Here is a 19984-nt window from a genome sequence, read left to right as displayed (position 1 = left end):
GAAGATCCAGTATATTTATTTGATGATGATCTGAATTTGTTACCATGTAATTAACATTTTCTAATTGTTAGGGATTGCCAGGTGAAATTGGGTTTCCAGGAAAACCAGGACCAATGGGAAAACCGGTAAGGAATACTGTCAAAAGAAAGTTCTTGATTTGCTATTTTTGGAAAGATGTTAACCTATTAATATATACCATTAAAATAGAAGACATTCCAACTGATATTGCCCAGCACAGTTTCAACCCCAAGTTTCTTAAGTAGAATCAAAGACCGGTGAAACATAGAACAATAGTTTGCTAAATATTAATTTAGCAATGGGACATCTTGTACCCAATCAGCATAAGTGTTGGTCCCATTGCTAAATTCATGGAGGCCATTTTTTAGCCTCCCCCGGCAAATGCCTAAAATAGGCATTGGGCCCCTTGAATATGTAAATTGTTAAAATTCATCAGCAATGAGCGGGATAGGCGATAGGCCTGCACTGCTCAGGATTCTTCATCTACCCCTGCGGCCGCCAACAAGAGGTAAGTTATTAAAAAACTTGTTTTTTTTCAAAACCCTTCTGGGGCGCCAGGAGGAGCAGGAATGTTCCTCCCGGTATCACAGCAGTTCCAACGACTTAACGTAAGAACATAAGGAATAGGAGCAGGAGTGGGCCATTCAGCCCTTCGAGCCTGCTCCACCATTCAGTAAGATCATGGCTGATCTTCTACTCCAACTCCACCTTCCCACACTGTCCCCATATCCTTTGATTCCCTTAATATCCAACAATCTATCAATCTCTGTCTTGAATATACTCAACGACCAACCCTCTGGGTTAGAGAATTCCAAAGACTCACAACACTTTCAGTGAAAAAAATTCTCCTCATCCTAAATGGCTGACCCCTTATCCTGAGTCTGTGATCCCTAGTTCTCGACTCCCCAGCCAGGGGAAACATCCTCTCAGCATGTACCCTGTCAAGCCCCTAAATAAAAATTATATTTGAATGACTTGAAATTATAGTTCTGTCACTGCATTACTTAGCTGCTTGGATTGCTGATTCCAAAACAGTGGCAATGGCAAATCTATAACATTGATTTATTTTTCCTTCTAAATAAAACAGTTACAATTTGTTTTTAAATGGTAATTTTAAAATGGCTGGAATCATAGAATCATAGAACTTTACAGCACGGAAGGAGGCCAACAAGAGGATATCGAGCCTAATCCCATTTTCCAGCTCTAGGTCCATAGCCCTGCAGGCTACGGCACTTCAAGTGCACATCCAAGTACTTTTTAAATATGGTGAGGGTTTCTGCCTCCACCACTCTTTCAGACAGTGAATTCCAGACCCTCCACAACCCTCTCTGCGTGAAGGAATTTCCCCTCAAATCCCCTCTAAACCTTCTACCAATTAGGTTAAACGTATGCCCCCTGGTTGTGGACCCTCCTCTGCTAAGGGCCTTTCTATCCACTATATCTGGCCCCTCATAATTTTATCTATCTCAATGAGGTCTCCCCTCAGCCTCCTCTATTCCAATGAAAACAAACCCAGCCCATCCAATCTGTCCTCATCGCTCTAAGATTCTCCACTCCCGGCAACATCCGCGTAAATCTCCTCTGTACCCTTTTCAGTGTAATGACATTGTTCCTGCAATGCGGTGATCAGAACTGCACGCAGTACTCTAGCTGTGGCCCAACTAGTGTTTTAGACAGTTCAAACATATCCCCCCCGCTCTTGTATTCTATGCCTCGGCTAATAAAGGCAAGTATTCCATATGCGTTCTTAACCACCTTATCTACCTGGCCTGCTACCTTCAGGGATCTGTGGACATGCATTCCAAGGTCCCTTAGTTCCTCTACACTTCTCAATGTCCTACCATTTAATGTGTATTCCCTTTCCTTGTTAGCCCTCCCCAAATGCATTACTTCACACTTATCCAGACTAAATTCCATTTGCCACTGTTCTGTCCACCTGACCAGCTGATTGATATCTTCCTGCAGTCTATAGCTTTCTTCTTCATTATCAACCACACAGCCTATTTTTGTATCATCTGCAAATTTCTTAATCATACTCCCTATATTCATGTCTAGATCATTGATGTATATCACAAAAAGCAAGGGACCTAGTACTGAGCCCTGTGGAACCCCACTGGAAACAGTCTTCTAGTCACAAAAACACCCATCAACCATTACCCACTGCTTCCTGCCTTTGAGCCAATTTTGGATCTAACTTGCCACTTTGCTGGATCTCATGGGCTTTTACTTTTGTGACCAGTCTGCCATGTAGGACCTTATCAAAAGCCTTGCTGAAATCCATATACACTACATCAAATGCATTACCCTCATCGACCATCCTTGTTACCTCCTCAAAAAATACAATCAAGTTAGTCAGACATGACCTCCCCTGAACAAATCCATGCTGACTGTCCTTGATTAATCCGTGTCTGTCCTTCATTCAAAATATTTTCCAATCATTTTCCCACCACCAAGGTTAGGCTGACTGGCCCGTAATTACTCGGTCTATCCCTTTCTCCCTTCTTAAACAGAGGTACCACATCAGCAGTCCTCCAGTCCTCTGGCACCATACCTGAAGCCAGAGAGGATTGGAAAATGATGGCCAAAGCCTCTGCTATTTCCTCTTTTGCTTTGTTTAACAGCCTGGGATACATTTCATCTGGACCTGGGGACTTATCCACTTTCAAAGCTGCTAAACCCCTTAATACCTCCTCTCTCACTATGTTTATTTCTCCTAATTTTTCACACTCCTCCTCCCCGATAGTAGTGTCTGCATCGCCCCTCTCTTTTTTGTGAAAACAGACGCAAAGTATTCATTAAGAACCATACCCACATCTTCCGCCTCCACATACAGATTACCCTCATGGTCTCTAATAAGCCCTGTCCTTTCTTTAGTTATCCTCTTGCTCTTAATATATTTATAAAACATCTTTGGGTTTCCTTGCTTTTACTTGCCAAGAATTTTTCATGCTCTCTCTTTGCTTTCGTAATATCCTTTTTAATTTCACCCCTGCCCATTCTATACTCCTCCAGAGATTCTGCACTATTTAGTCCGTGGTAGCTGTCATAAGCCTCCCTTTTTTCTTTATCATACCTTGCATGTCCCTAGACATCCAGGGGGCTCTAGATTTCTTAGTCCCACCCTTTTTCTTTCGGGCATCTATTTGATTTGAACCCTGTAGATCTCCTCCTTGAATGCCTCCCACTGCTCTGACACTGATTTACCTTCAAGTAGCTGTTTCCAGTCTATTATGGCCAAATCACCTCTCAGCTTAGCTAAATTGACTTTTCCCCAAGTTAGAACTTTTATTCCTGGTCTATATTGTCCTTTTCCATAATTACCTTAAATCTAACTGAATTATGGTCACTAACTCCCAAATGCTCTCCCACTGAAACCCCTTCCATCTGCCCAGCTTCATTCCCGAAAACTAAATCCAGAGCTGCCCCCTCCCATGTTGGGCTTGATACATACTGACTAAAAAATTCTCCTGAATGTATTTTAGGAATTCCGCACCCTCTGTACCTTTCACACTAATTTTATCCCAGTTAATATTAGGATAGTTGAAATCCCCAACTATTACTGCCCTATAGTTTGTGCACTTCTCAGAAATTTGCCTACATATTTGCTCTTCTATCTCCCTCTCATCATCATCATAGGCAGTCCCTCGAAATGGAGAAAGACTTGCTTCCACTCCAAAAGTGAGTTCACAGTCCAATTCAGGAAGCACAGTCTCTGTCGCAGGTGGGACAGACAGTCATTGGAGAAAAGGGTGGGTGGGGATTCTGGTTTGCCGCATGCTCCTTCTGCTGCCTGCACTTGTTTTCTGCATGTTCTTGGCGACGAGACTCGAGGTGCTCAGCGCCCTCCCGGATGCTCTTCCTCCACTTAGGGCGATCTTTGGCCAGGGACTCCCAGGTGTCGGTGAGGATGTTGCATTTATCAAGGAGGATTTGAGGGTGTCCTTGATACACTTCCTCTGCCCACCTGGGGCTCGCTTTCTGTGTAGAAGTTCTGAGTAGTGCGTTTGCTTTGGAAATTTTTGTATCCGACATGTGGACAATGAGGTCCGCCCAATGGAGCTGGTCGAGTGTGGTCAGTGCCTCGATGCTGGGGATGTTGGCCTGATTGAGAACACTGGTGCGTCTGTCCTCCCAGGGGATTTGCAGGATTTTCCGGAGGCATCATTGGTGGTAGTTCTCCAGTGATTTGAGATGTCTACTGTATATGGTCCACATCTCTAGCCATACAGGAGGGCGGTTACCACTATAAAAACCCTGTAGACCATAAACTTGATGCCAGATTTGAGGGCCTGATCTTCGAACACTCTGTTCCTCAGGCGGCCGAAGGCTGCGCTGGCGCACTGGAGGCGGTGTTGAACCTCGTCGTCGATGTCTGCCTTTGCTGATCATAGGCTCCCGAGGTATGGAAAGTGGTCCACATTGTCCAGGGCCACTTCGTGGATCTTGATGACTGGGGGGCAATGCTTTGTGGCGGGGTCAGGTTGGTGGAGGACCTTTATCTCACAGATGTTTAGTGTAAGGCCCATGCTTCCGTACGCCTCGGTGAAGATGTCGATGATGACTTGGAGTTCAGCCTCTGAATGTGCGCAAACGCAAGCATTGTCCACGTACTGTAGTTCGACGACAGAGGATGGGATGGTCTTGGATCTGGCCTGGAGGAGACAAAGGTCGAACAGGTTCTCACTGGCTCTATAGTTTAGTTCCACTCCAGTGGGGAGCTTGTTGAGTGTGAGGTGGAGCATTGCAGCGAGGAAGATCGAGAAGAGCATTGGCGCGATGACGCAGCCCTGCTTGACCCCGGTTCGGACGTTGATTGGGTCTGTGCTGGATCCGTTAGTCAGGATCACAGCTTGCATGCCAACGTGGAGCAGGATGGCGACAAACTTTTGGGGCAGCTGAAATGGAGGAGGATGCTCCATTGTCTCTCACGGTTAACAGTGTCAAAAGCCTTTGCAAGGCACAGAAGTCCATGTACAAGGGTTGGTGCTGTTCCCTTCATTTCTCTTCCAGTTGTTGCACCATAAAAATCATGTCCGTTGTGCCCCGTAGTGGAAGGAATCTGCACTATGACTCTGGGAGGAGCTGCTCAGCCACAGGACGAAGACGGTTGAGGAGGATTCTAGCGATGACTTTCCCAGTGGCTGACAACAAGGAAATTCCTCTGTAGTTACCACAGTCGGACTTTTATGTCAAGATGGTGAATGCAATAGCAGCTCCCTAGGGAGCTTTCCCCGATCAAACCTTCCTCTGGCCATCTGCAGCCATCTTTCAACTGTCTCTCCCTCAACATACGCCTCCCACTGTCTAAACCCTTTCTGGCCCTAACTTCGACCCTCCAAAGTACTTTCCTACCCCTAAAACCAATGCTGCAAGGACCCACTGCCCACCCCCATCCCTATCTCCCTCTCACTGTTTGGGTGCCTATAGTACACTCCCACCAGTGTGATCGCCCCTTTTTTGTTTTTCAGTTCAACCCATATGGAATTAATGGGGTTAGTGATGTTAATTTAAGTATAGATTCTATAATGGAGATTAATTCTGTGTCCAAACTTGTGATCTTAAAACTTTATCTACCCTTGGAAATGTTATGTTCGAATTTCTTTATCCTATTTATAAAAATAATCTCAACCTTGTCATCTTTTCTAATTTATCTATTTTCAGGGTGCACCTGGGATAGATGGGAAAAATGGTTTCCCTGGACCTCAAGGATTCAAGGCAAGTATTTTTTTCTCCACTAAAATCTAAGGAGCCGATTTTCAGCACCTCATCACCTGCCGCCGCTGACTGCCACCGATATTCCTCCTGAAGATCCACCCAGTGCCACTTTCAGGGTGGCCTGGAATGGGCGGGAGGGGAGAGCAGCCGGGAACCGCCCGCTGACATCAGCGGATGGCCAAGTAGCGCAACTGAGAAATGTGCAGTCTTGCATTGTGACTGTGCTAGGCGAGGTCGAAGAGCAATCTATACAATCCCCTCTGTTGAAGACTGGTAATTAATCATATGTGGGTACATTTGAGTGTGCATGTGCAGAATTCGGCCTTCCCAACTTAACAGCAGTGCAAACTGGAAGGGAATGTATAGTTTTCATTGCCTTGCCCCCAAAAAATAAATTACATTAAATCTTCTTCTGCTTAACCTTTGACTGCTGGTGAACTCACGAACCTGCAGTCAGAATCAGGGGAAGTCATAACGGGGAACAAAGAAATGGCGGACCAATTGAACAAGTACTTTGGTTCGGTATTCACTAAGGAGGACACAAACAACCTTTCTGATATAAAAGGGGTCAGAGGGTCTAGTAAGGAGGAGGAACTGAGGGAAATCCTTATTAGTCGGGAAATTGTGTTGGGGAAATTGATGGGATTGAAGGCCGATAAATCCCCAGGGCCTGATGGACTGCATCCCAGAGTACTTAAGGAGGTGGCCTTGGAAATAGCGGATGCATTGACAGTCATTTTCCAACATTCCATTGACTCTGGATCAGTTCCTATTGAGTGGAGGGTAGCCAATGTAACCCCACTTTTTTAAAAAGGAGGGAGAGAGAAAACAGGGAACTATAGATCGGTCAGCCTGACATCGGTAGTGGGTAAAATGATGGAATCAATTATTAAGGATGTCATAGCAGCGCATTTGGAAAGAGGTGACATGATAGGTCCAAGTCAGCATGGATTTGTGAAAGGGAAATCATGCTTGACAAATCTTCTGGAATTTTTTGAGGATGTTTCCAGTCGAGTGGACAAGGGAGAACCAGTTAATGTGGTATATTTGGATTTTCAGAAGGCTTTCGACAAGGTCCCACACAAGAGATTAATGTGCAAAGTTAAAGCACATGGGATTGGGGGTAGTGTGCTGACATGGATTGAGAACTGGTTGTCAGACAGGAAGCAAAGAGTAGGAGTAAATGAGAATTTTTCAGAATGGCAGGCAGTGACTAGTGGGGTACCGCAAGGTTCTGTGCTGGGGCCCCAGCTGTTTACACTGTACATTAATGATTTAGACGAGGGGATTAAATGTAGTATCTCCAAATTTGCGGATGACACTAAGTTGGGTGGCAGTGTGAGCTGCGAGGAGGATGCTATGAGGCTGCAGAGCGACTTGGATAGGTTAGGTGAGTGGGCAAATGCATGGCAGATGAAGTATAATGTGGATAAATGTGAGGTTATCCACTTTGGTGGTAAAAACAGAGAGACAGACTATTATCTGAATGGTGACAGATTAGGAAAAGGGGAGGTACAACGAGACCTGGGTGTCATGGTACATCAGTCATTGAAGGTTGGCATGCAGGTACAGCAGGCGGTTAAGAAAGCAAATGGCATGTTGGCCTTCATAGCGAGGGGATTTGAGTATAGGGGCAGGGAGGTGTTGCTACAGTTGTACAGGGCCTTGGTGAGGCCACACCTGGAGTATTGTGTACAGTTTTGGTCCCCTAACTTGAGGAAGGACATTCTTGCTATTGAGGGAGTGCAGCGAAGGTTCACCAGACTGATTCCCGGGATGGCGGGACTGACATGTCAAGAAAGACTGGATCAACTGGGCTTGTATTCACTGGAGTTCAGAAGAATGAGAGGGGACCTCATAGAAACGTTTAAAATTCTGATGGGTTTAGACAGGTTAGATGCAGGAAGAATGTTCCCAATGTTGGGGAAGTCCAGAACCAGGGGACACAATCTAAGGATAAGGGGTAAGCCATTTAGGAGCGAGATGAGGAGAAACTTCTTCACCCAGAGAGTGGTGAACCTGTGGAATTCTCTACCACAGAAAGTAGTTGAGGCCAATTCACTAAATATATTCAAAAAGGAGTTAGATGAAGTCTTTACTACTAGGGGGATCAAGGGGTATGGCGAGAAAGCAGGAATGAGGTACTGAAGTTGCATGTTCAGCCATGAACTCATTGAATGGCGGTGCAGGCTAGAAGGGCCAAATGGCCTGCTCCTGCAACTATTTTCTATGTTTCTATGTTTCTAACCTGTGCAGCCAGCTTTCCAGATATGTTGACCTCATTGATTTCCAAGGATTCATCTAGTCAGTCACATGATTTGTGCACCTTGAGAAACCTTCCAAATTGTTACACAGTATTGATTCCTGCTGAGCAACACAATCTCTTCTTTCTCATCTCACAATACTATCTACACTGTTAAAGCTCAAATCTACTTAATGTATGTTTCCTATGTTACGACAATGACTACATTTCAAAAGTACTTAATTGGTTGTAAAGTGCTTTGGGACATCCTGAGGTCGTGAAAGGCACTATATGAATAAGAACATAAGAATGAGGAGCAGAAGTAGGCCATTGGGCCCCTCGTGCCTGCTCCGCCATTCAATATCATGGCTGATTTTCTACCTCAACTCCACTTTCCTGCACAGTTCCCTTTTCCCTTGATTCCCTCAATATTCAAAAATCTATTGATCTCTGTCTTGAATATACACAAAGACTGAGCCTCCACAGGCCTCTGGGGTAGAGAATTCCAAAGATTCACCACACTCTGAGTGAAGAGGTTTCTACTCAGCTCAGTGCTAAATAGCTGACCTCTTATTCTGAGACTGTGACCCCTGGTTCTAGACTCCCAGCCAGAGGGAATATCCTCCCTGCATCTACCCTGTCAAGCCCTGAAATAATTTTGTATGTTTCAACGAGATCACCTCTCATTCTTCTAAACTCCAGAGAGTATAGCCCATTCTACACAATCGCTCATCATAAGACAGCCCTCTCATCCCAGGAATCAGTCTAGTAAATCTTCATTGCACTGCTTCCAAAGAAAGTATATCCTTCCTTAGATAAGGAAACCAAAACTGTACACAATACTCCAGGTGTGGTCTCACCAGTGCCCTATATAATTGCAATAAGATGACTTTACTCTTATACTCAAATCCTCTTGTAATAAAGGCTAACATACCATTTGCTTTCTTAATTGCTTGCTGTACCTGCATGTTAACTTTCATGATTCATGTACAAGGGCACCCTCTTAACATCAACATTTCCCAATCTCTTACCATGTAAAAAATACTCTGCTTTTCTATTTTTTCTACCAAAATGGATAACCACATTTCTCCATATTATATTCCATTTGCCATGTTCTTGCCCATTCACTTAGCCTGTCTATATCCCCTTGAAGTCTTTTTGCATCCACCTCACAACTTACATTCTCACCTAGCTTTGTATTATCAGAAAACTTGGATATGCAGGTTGAACCTCCCTTATCCGGCACCCTCGGGACCTGGCCTGTGCCGAATGAGGGATTTTGCTGGATAAGTGGCGGTCATCGGCCCGAGGTGGGGGGGGGGCGGGTGGGGGAAGGAGGTCGCCCGAGGTCGGGGGGCGGGAGGAGGTCGGCGGCCCGAACATGCCCAGCGGGCCCTGTGTCGGCAGGCCGGTGGGCCCCGAAGTGTTAGCGGGATCAGCTAACTGTGCACAGAAGCTGGACTAAACCTGGAACCTCCATGGTCTACTACTTACTCCACACTCTACTACTTACCAACCGATGCAGTGGGGAAAACCACATTAGTTTTTTTTATTGCATTTGTGGTAGTGTTTGAAGCAACTAACTTATGTTAGCTTGACCTAATGGTAACACTCTTACCTTGGAGGAAGAATATTGACCAGCCGCGGTCTACGCATGCACCACCCGACGGCTGGGAATGGTGTCCGATGAGGGGTGGTGCCAGGTAAGCGAGTGCCAGACAAGAGAGGTTCAACCAGCATTACATTTGGTGCCATCCAAATTATTGATATAGATTATGAATAGCAGGGGCCCAAACACCGATCCTTGCAGCACTCCACTAGTTACAGCCTCCCAACCCAAAAATGGCCTGTTTATTCCTGTTTTCTGCCATTAACCAATCCTCAGTCCATGCTAGTATATTACACATGCAGCATCCCGAATCCGGAACCCTCGGGACCAAGGCCATTCCGGATTTTGTGTTTTTCTGGACTTTGGAATGTGTTTCTGACGTCACAAATCTGGAAACACCTGAGCCCAGGTTCGGGTATTTCCAGATTTCGGAATGTCAGAAGGTGGGGGTACATGCCGAGGAGCTGTTCGGGCCGTCCGGGACTCACCGAGGAGGTCGTCGAGTGGGTGCCCACAAAGGAGGCCGTCATGGAGCCGACCCCGTCGGGCGGGCCACTGGGGCCCCATCGAGGAGGTGTTTGCATCAGGCGGGACCCCACCGTGGAGTTCGTTGGGTGGGCCGGCCCCGCAGAGGTTGTTGTCATCGGGCGGGACCCCACCAAGGAGGTTGTCGGGCCAGTGGCCCCGCCAAGGATGCTGTCGTCGGGCAGGGCCCTACCAAGAATGTCGTCGTCGGGGTGGTGTTTGGGCAGACCAATGAGGAGGCCCCGAGGTAAGGGCGGCGAGGCAAGCGGCGGCGAGACGAGGCCCCGAGGTCAGGCAGCGGCGAGGTCGGCAGGGTCGTCCGGTCCGGATTCCGGAACCTTTTACGGATTACGGACGACCCTGCCTCAAATCGTCCCAGATTCCGGAACATTCCGGATTCCGGAACTCCGGATTTTGGAAGCTGCACCTGTCCTCCAACCCCATGAGCCCTAATTTTGTTTAATAAGGTTTTGTGTAGCACTTTATCGAGTGCCTTCGGAAAATCCAAATACACCACATCCGCTGGTTCTCCTTATCTATTCTGCTCATTACAACCTCAAAAAACTCTAACAGATTTATCAAACGTGATTTCCCTTTCAGAAATCTATGCTGACTCTGCCCAATCCTATTATTATTTCCTAAGTATCCTGTTAATAATAGATTCTAGCACCTTCTCCATGACTAATGTCAGGCTAACTGTGTGTAGTTCCCTGTTTTCTCTCTCCCTCCTTTCTTAAATAGTGGGGTTACATTATCTACCTTCCAATCTGCGTGAACCATTCTACAATCTATGGAATTTCGGAAGATGACAACCAATGCATCTACTATCTTTATAACCACCTCTTTCAAAACCAAAATGCAAGTCTTTCTTTCTTTAAACTACCTTGTCCCCGTCCTCACCAACCTATAATGAGTCGCTGTCGCGCAATGCACGAAATTTAAAATTCTCATTGTCCTCTTCAAATGCTGGCACATCCTCACACCTCCTCCAGCTTATATCACCTTCTGTACTCTTAGATTCCAGCCTTTTGTGTATTCCCTGCCTGTCCCTTCACCCCAGCATCGGTGGTAGAGTCTTCAACCGCCTCAGATCCACTGGCTGGAAATTCTTCCATGTACACCTCCCCCTATTCTCTTCACTTTTAAAACCTATTCAAAACTCACCTTTTCAACCCAAACTTATGTTCATTCTTCCTAATCTCTCCGTCATAGTTGTTGTCCTATCTATCTTCATTCTGAAGTATCTTGGGAAGATTTTATTTTACTTTAAACACACTGTATAAATACAAATTGTCAGTCGCTAGTAATTTCCATGGGAGTACTACCAATCTGCCACTATAACTTTGGCAGAAGATCAGTAGAAACCCTGGAGAAACGATGTCAACAGCAAGGAATTTTACCCCTGTTGATTTGAAAGGTTGCTTTCTAGCATTTAAATGATCATTACATCCAGTGCATAAGCCAAATTTTTACAACCATCGAATATGGGGCTGTGATTTGTATGCTAATGTAAAAAACATTTTTTTGGAATCGTCGCGATATTTTATACCAATGCAGGCTGTGCACCAGATATTACAGTATAATGATATTGACCACTTGAAGCGTAATGGATTGGAACCGTCATTTTCAATGATCCCTGCAGAATATATCCCTGATTCACTCTGCTTTCACCTTTGACTAACACAGGGAGAAGCTGGAGAACAAGCACAGGATGGTTTCCCTGGAAAACCTGGTGAAATGGTAGGGGAAAGATACAGATTTATTTATTCCTGCTGAATATTTATTTTGAATGTATGAAAACTTTTCACTGTGGCGGGGAAGTTGCTGGTGTATGTTTTACCTTCTATTCCTTGTTGAACAGGGAGAAACTGGGTTACCAGGTATCACAGGTCCCAGTGGACAAAAGGTAAGGAAAGGCTTTCAACTACACTCACAGTTCTGAATGGGTTTGTTCCCACTTCCTTAACTAGTGCACATGTGAATCCCTCCTCATCTCTGACTCCCAAATTTTCCATTGTCCCCTGTGTCCCAGTGCATCCGTGGAGCAATCCTGACCATACAGGTCCCAGGTTCAATCTCTGGCCAGTCCTGAGCTAGCTGATCCGATCAATTGCTGTGGGTCGGTGCCTGTCGGAGATCAGGCAGCTCCACACTTGGCTGCTCCTGCTTGCATCTTGTTGGCAGTCTCCGAGTCACCCACCTGACAGAGAATACCTGATAAAGAAAATCGTCACCTTCGGATCCTGGCTGAAGGTGTGCAGATCAGATGTGCCAATGTAATTTTCATCGGGTGTCAATGTACCATTCTTATTTTTCAATCAAATCTTTCCATATTTAAATTTATTTTGTTAGTAGTTGGGATTTTTGTTTCTCTCTCCCCTATTTCCCTGACCAACAACAGGCCAGGTAACATGTTCCAAGGTCCGTAGTTACTCGGCTGCTTCTGATCAGTGGCTGTGGCAAGTGTCAAGCAAAGATCAAGCACCTTCACCAGGAACTTGCCTGTTGACTTTTATGTCCTGGGGGGATTATTCACTTCTTGCTGTTTAATAACCCAAAGTGCTGCTTCATAGCCCTTCTATACTTGTCAACGTAAATGTTCAAACATCAGTAATGATGCAGCCATCTGAACAGTACTGATCAGGGAATAGAATTAGTGAATTGGCACATTATAGCTTTGCCCTTATATTTAAACGAGTCTAGTCATCTTGGTTGCTAAGAAAAAGACAAAGTTACAAGCTTGGCAAGTGTTAAATAGTATGATTGCAACCACATGCCGTGGGAGGTGAAGTTTTCTACCACCTTATGTTGGTAAAAAAAAAAGGGTGGCAGCCAAAGAGGCTTCCAATTTTTGAAAGTTAGTAGCCCAACTAATGAAGAATGACTAATGAAAGGCAACATTCAGTTGTTTCACTGTAATGTAGTGTGGTTTACTTTCATCTCCTGTTTTGCATGGCACATATTTGAAATCATTTTAAACCAAGGACATAGTGAATTTTTTTTCATGCATGTTATTTACCATCTCCTCTTTTCAGGGAGAACCTGGTCTTCCAGGATCACATGGACTACCGGGCTCAAGGGGATTAAATGGGGAGAAGGTCAGTGGCTATGTTTTATTCTTTTATAGACCGGATAGCACATTATATTGTTAAAGATCTAAGGCATGGGCTTACATCCAACCAGAGCTCATTATTGGGAAGATCCAGCCCCCTCTGCCACAAGCTCCATAACCTCGCCACCAACTGCAATCCCTTCATGGCCACTGTCCCAAGTTGGATCAGACCTCTCGCAACCTCGGCATCCTATTCAACCCCGAGCTAACCCAGATTCTGTCCATCACAAAGACTGCCTACTTCCACCTTCATAGCATCACTTACCCCGACCTCAGCTTCACTTTCACTCAACCCTCGTTTATGCCTCTGTCACCTCAACGATTCTGATGCTTTCCTGGCTGGCCACTCTTCCTCCACTATGCGTAAACTAGGAAGGCTGCTTACATATGTGAGTGAGGAGCCCATCACCTGTTTTAGGATCCCTGCCCTAAACTGCATAGCCCGAAGCAGAGCAGGCACCGGGCCTCCTCCACTCAGCTCAATAACAGCTAACTACAAAACGTAAGTCAAATTCTTTTTTTTTTAAGTTTAATATGGAGGTACAAGTCAGGAGTGTGATGGAATACTCTCCACTTGTCGGGATGAGCTCCAACAACACTCACGAAGCTCGGCACCATCCAGGACAAAGCAGCCCGCTTGATTGGCACCCCATCCACTACCTTAAACATTCACTCCCTCCACCACCGGAGTACCAGGGCTGCAGTGTGTGCCATCTTCAAGATGCACTACAGCAACTCTCGCCACAGCTTCTTCAACAGCACCTCCCAAACCCATGACCTCTACCACATAGAAGGATAAGGGCAGCAGGCCAATGGGAACACCATCACCTGCAAGTTCCCCTCCAAGTCACACGCCATCCTGACTTGGAAATATACTGCCGTTCTTTCACCGTCGCTGGGTCCAAATCCTGGAACTCCCTCCCTAACAGCACTATGGGAGTGCCTTCACCACATGCACTGCAGCGGTTCAAGAAAGTGGCTCAACATCACCTTTTCAAGGGCAATTAGGGATGGGCAATAAATGCAGGCCTTGCCAATGACACCCAGACCCCAGGATTGAATTTTTTAAAAGCCAGGAGGAAAGGAGAGCATCTCCCAGCTCCACAGCATACCTGAGATTTGCTGTCAGACAACCTGGTATCTTGTTGTCCTTTTCCACAGGACTTACCCAGGGCCACTGCCAGTCAGACAAGCAGGGTGAAATCGAGCCACTTGAAATGAAAGAGCGGCTTCTGGAGATGCAATAGGTCCTGGTAGGTCTCTCAAAGTTTTGAAAGGAGACCCAAGGCCCAATTTAGAGTAAGCCTTGGACCCACTGTTTCTGACATGGGCTATCTGCACGCCATTGGTTATATGCCCCGAAAATAGACGCATAATCAGTTTCTTCCCCAGTGTATGTGTGGATTAAAACTTTATCTGGAAAACAACTGTGCAGATGGGTTTGAAAATGTTCTGCATGCATCTTCTCTTTTATATGAGAGTAGGCGATGGAGAGTCAGACAGAATGATACCTTGATGCAACAGGCATAGTCACAGCTGAACGTGGATGTGTTTTTTGAAAGTTTAGACCGTTTATGCACCATGTTGTGTTTTCACAGGGAGAACCAGGGAAAGAAGGTCCTATTGGTCCAAAATCAGAAAAAGGTGAAAAGGTAGGACACATTTCATTAAAATGAGAATTGAAATGAAATGGAGCATTGAGCCTTCCTCTATTTACAATCGGTTTCTTTATCTTGTGTCTTAGGGATCTGTTGGACTTCCCGGGACTCCAGGCTTACCAGGGATGGTGAGTAACAGCAAATGACAAAATAAGCTTCCCTATTTGTAACAATCAGTGTTTGGATAATATTGTCCCATACACTTCATCAGTTCCAATACAAGACTAGCCTCTTTTGCAGACAATTTCAAGAACTGTCAGCTGTGGCTCAGTGGATAGCACACTTGCCTCTGAGTCAGATAGTTATGGGTTCAAATCCCACTCCAGGGACTTGAGCACGTTAATCTAGGCCGACACTCCAGTGCAGTGCTGAGGGAGTGCTGCACTGTTGGAGGTGCTGCCTTTCATAAGGAAATCGATGTAGGCCACCTGGCTTCTTGAGCCTGCTCTGCCATTTAATAAGTTCATGGTTGATCTGATTGTGGACTCAGCTCCATTTCCCTGCCTGTTCCCCAGAACCCTTTATTCCTCTATCACTCAAAAATCTGCCTTAAATATATTCAATGACCCAGCCTCCACAGTTCTCTGGGGCAGATAATTCCATAGATTTACAACTCCCTTATTCTGAGACTATGTCCCCCAGTTTTAGTTTCCCCTATGAGTAGAAATATCCTCTCTGCATCCACTTGTCGAGCTCCTTCATCATCTTATATGTTTCGATAAGATCACCTCTCATTCTTCTGAACTCCAATGTGCATAGGCCCAACTTACTCAACCTATCTTCATAAGTCAACCCCCTCATCTGCGGAATCAACCAAGTGAACCTTCTCTGAACAGCCTCTATTGCAAGGATATCCTTCCTTAAATACGGAGCCCAAGACTGTACACAGTACTCCAGGTGTGGCCTCACCAATACCCTGTACAGTTGTAGCAAGACTTCTCTGCTTTTATACGCTATCCCCCTTGCAATAAAGGCCAACATTCCATTTTCCTTCCTGATTACTTGCTGTACCTGATACTAACTTTTTGTGTTTCATGCACAAGGATCTCCAGGTCCCTCTGTACTGAAGCACTTCGCAATTTTTCTCCATTTAAATTATAATTTGCTTTTCTATTTTTTCTGCCAAAGTGGATAACCTCACATTTTCCCACATTATACTCCATCTGCCAAATTTTTGCCCACTCACTTAGCCTGTCTATATCCCTTTGCAGATTTTTTGTGTCCTCCTCACAATTTGCTTTCCCACCCATCTTTGTATCATCAGCAAACTTCATCCAAGTCATTAATATAGATTGTAAATAGTTGAGAACCCAGCACAGATCCCTGCAGCACCCCACTTGTTACTGATTGCCAACCGGAAAATGATCCATTTATCCCGACTCTCTGTTTTCTGTTAGTTAGCCAATTCTCTATCCATGCATATTACCCCCAACCCCGTGAACTTTTATCTTGTGCAGAGACCTGTTATGAGGCACCTTATCGAATGCCTTCTGGAAATCCAAATACACCACATCCACTGGTTCCCCCTTATCCACCCTGCTCGTTACATCCTCAAAGAACTCCAGCAAATTTGTCGAACATGATTTCCCTTTCATAAAACCATGCTGACTCTGTTTGATTGAATTATGCTTTTCCACATGCCCCACTACTGCTTCCTTAATAATGGACTCCAGCATTTGCCCAACGACAGATGTTAGGCTAACTGTTCTATAGTTTCCTGCTTTTTGACTGCCTCCTTTTTTAAATAGGGGCACTACATTTGCAGTTTTCCAATCCGCTTGGACTGCCCCAGAATCCAGGGAATTTTGGTAGATTACAACCAAGGCATCCATTATCTCTGCAACCACTTCTTTTAAGACCCTAGGATGTAAGCCAACAGGTCCAGGGGACTTGTCTGCCTTTAGTCCCATTATTTTACCGAGTACTACTTCATTAGTGATAGTGATTGTATTAAGTTCCTCTCTCCCTATAGCCCCTTGATTATCCACTATTGGGATGTTTTTAATGTCTTCTACCTTGAAGACCGATACAAAATATTTGTTCAACGTCTCTGCCAGTTCCCTGTTCACCATTATTAATTCCCCAGTCTCATCCTCTAGGGGACCAACATTTACTTTAGCCACTCTGTTCCTTATTATGTATCTGTAGAAACTCTTTCTTATCTGTTTTTATATTTCATGCTAGTTTACTTTAATCATTTATCTTCCCTCTTATTATCATTTTTTTTGTCACTCTTTGCTGACTTTTAAAACTTTCCTAATCCTCTGGCCTCGCACCAGTTTTGGCCACATTGTATGCCCTTGTTTTCAATTTGACACCATCTCTTATTTCCTTAGTTAGCCATGGATGGTTATCCGTTCTCATACAGTCTTTCCTTCTCATTGGGATATATTTTTGTTGTGAGTTATGAAATATCTCCTTAAATGTCTGCCACTGCTCATCAATCGTCCCATACTTTAATCTATATTCCCAGTCCACTTTACTCAACACTGCCCTCATCTCCTTTATTTAAGGTTAGGACACTGGTTTGAGATCCAATTTTCTCACCCTCCAACTAAATTTGAAATTCAACCACATTCGGATGAGACATTAAACCGAGGCCCATCTGTCCTCTCAGGTGGATGTAAAAGATCCCCTGGCACTATTTTGAAGAAGAGCAGGTTAGTTATCCCCGGTGTCCTGGCTAATATTTATCCCTCAATCAACATAACAACAACAGCTTATCTGGTCATTATCACATTGCTGTTTGTGGGAGTTGCGGTGTACAAATTGGCTGCCACGTTTCCCACATTACAACAGTGACTACACTCTAAAAGTTGCTGTAAAGCGCTTTGAGACGTCTGGTGGTTGTGAAAGGCGCTATATAAATACGGAAAAACCCTAACCCTAAATGCAAGTCTTTCTTTCTTTCTTCAACTCTAGGGTAGAACTTGTTTTGGGTGAAGTTCAAGTACAGATGCTTAACATGCTTGTGTCATATTGCTGTTTGAGTTACTTTTACGGAAGTGTTAACCCATTTAAAATGCAGGGTAACCACCTGCATAAAAATCCGATAATTAGTATGAGCACACTGCAATGTGTCTACATGCTGGGCTTGGATAGGACATTTTGGGGATTCCTTGGAATTCTATCCTTAAAGGACCATCAATGACCCCACCTACCTAATTATATCATCTTCACATCACAAAAGCATTAAGTTGGGTGACTCAGTTCTAATGCAATAGTGCTAATTTTGACATGTGTATGAAAACAATTTTTACTGATAGTGATTCCCTTTTAATGTACTTCAGTTAAAAACATTCATCCTGTGCAAATCTGTTCTTCATTCGTTCCTTTCCTACTATTTAAAAATAGCTTTATATAAATAACACATGAAAAGAACCTGGGAGTGGCCAGCAAGCCCGTTCCGTTCAGGAGGCAGAATAACCTCATGTACCATCTTCCCATCCCCTAATGATTATGCCGCTGGGGAGAAGCAAGAAAAATAATCTGTGGCCAATTTAGGAAAATTTCTGGGATATTCCTCTTTGACTCCCAACCAAGCAAAGCTCCAGGAGACCCTTTGATGCTTTCTGCAATGTACAACTACAACGTGCATTTATATAGCACCTTTAACATAATAAAAACATCCCAAGGCGCTTCACAGGAGTGTTATCAGAAAAATTTGACATCTAGCCATATGCAGAGATAATAGGACAGGTGATCAAAAGCTAGGTCAAAGTGTTTTAGGGAGAGAATTCCAGAGCTTAGGGCCTAGGCAGCTGAAGGCACAGCCGCCAATGGCGGAGCGATGAAAATCAAGGATATGCAAGAGGCCAGAATTGGAGGAGCGCAGAGATCTCGGAGGGTCGTAGGGCTGGAGGAGATTATAGAGATAGGGGAGGAGCAAGGTCAAGAAGGGATTTGAACACAAGGATAAGAATTTTAAAATCGAGGTGTTGCCGGACTAGAAGCCAATGTCGGTCCATGAGCTATTTATTTCAGTAGAATTTCTGTCAGTTTATGGGGCAAAGTTTGTTATCAACAAATTATCATCAGTAGCTACATGCCATTCAGTCCAACCAGTCTACCTTGGTGTCTATCCTTCACATGAGCATTCATCCTAATCTTATGTCCACTCTGTTCCCATATGCCTTTATTTCCTTTTCCTTCAACTGCTTATCCAACTTGTTCTTGAATAATTTCTGCTTCAGTCATTAACTCAGTTAGGGCATTCCACAGTCTCACAACCCTAACCCTAACCCTAACGCTAACCCTAAGTTTAAAAAGCTTCTGATCTCTGACCTAAATCTCATATTTAATTGTATATCCATATCCCCTGGTTATAGACCGCCCCCCCCATGTAATGGAAAGAAGCAAGATTTTCATTGCTCCATTGAAGCATATGGGTGATTTTAAATGCAGCAATCCAATCACTGCTCTGTGAGAAGAATGAAGCTATCTATACCCATTGGGTGGGATTAAATAATGAATGCAGCAAGTGGCAGAAATGGAGAAAGAGCAGAATGGTCGTCCAGGGCCTCTAAGTCAGAGAAAGAGGCATCAGCTATTCGGCTCAATTTTCCCCAAAGCTGTTTTTTGGTGTACTTGAAGAGTTACGCCCATTACTTTGGGGTGCAAGTACGCCCAAAAAAAATCTTCCAAGTTTCCCCGTTTGATTTCTTCATTTTTGCGCCGCCTAGCCTGACGTTTAGTTTTGTGGGTGGAGCCTTGATCTGCGCCAAAAAGATCGGGTTGCCACGGTAACCAGGGACACAATGCGGGCTGAGGCTGGAAAGTGGCACTTACAGCCAGCTCACAGCAACCAAGCACAAGCACATTACAGCAACTTACTAAGCACAAGTACATTAAACATTGCAGCAACTTACTTCCATTAAATTATTAAAGTCCACCCCCCCCCCCCCCATTGCCGGTGCCGGTCCCTGCACCTATCCCTAGTCAAATGGCTTCCCCCTCCCGGTCCCCGCACCTATCCCTGGCCAAATGGCTTCCCCCTCCCGGTCCCCGCTCCTATCCCTGGCCGAATGGCCTCCCGATGTCAGTCCCCGCACCTATCCCAGGCCAAATGGCCTCCCAGTCCCGGTCCCCGCACTTGTCCCTGGCTG

At 44.9% G+C, this 19984-nt stretch overlaps 1 protein-coding gene across 1 annotated transcript in view; it reads left to right on the top strand.

Moving 5' to 3' along the window:
* Positions 1-19984, top strand: part of col22a1 (collagen, type XXII, alpha 1) — a 463862-nt gene that overhangs the window by 328395 nt on the left and 115483 nt on the right. Inside the window, exons 24-30 of the mRNA XM_070888428.1 lie at positions 72-125; positions 5680-5733; positions 11796-11849; positions 11971-12015; positions 13145-13207; positions 14820-14873; positions 14966-15007. Of these exons, the coding sequence (XP_070744529.1) occupies positions 72-125; positions 5680-5733; positions 11796-11849; positions 11971-12015; positions 13145-13207; positions 14820-14873; positions 14966-15007 (366 nt within the window). The remainder of the gene's footprint in view (positions 1-71; positions 126-5679; positions 5734-11795; positions 11850-11970; positions 12016-13144; positions 13208-14819; positions 14874-14965; positions 15008-19984) is intronic.

Source organism: Pristiophorus japonicus, chromosome 1 (assembly GCF_044704955.1).
Source record: "Pristiophorus japonicus isolate sPriJap1 chromosome 1, sPriJap1.hap1, whole genome shotgun sequence".
Classification (NCBI taxonomy): domain Eukaryota; kingdom Metazoa; phylum Chordata; class Chondrichthyes; family Pristiophoridae; genus Pristiophorus; species Pristiophorus japonicus.
This window is presented reverse-complemented; position numbering and strand designations above follow the sequence as displayed.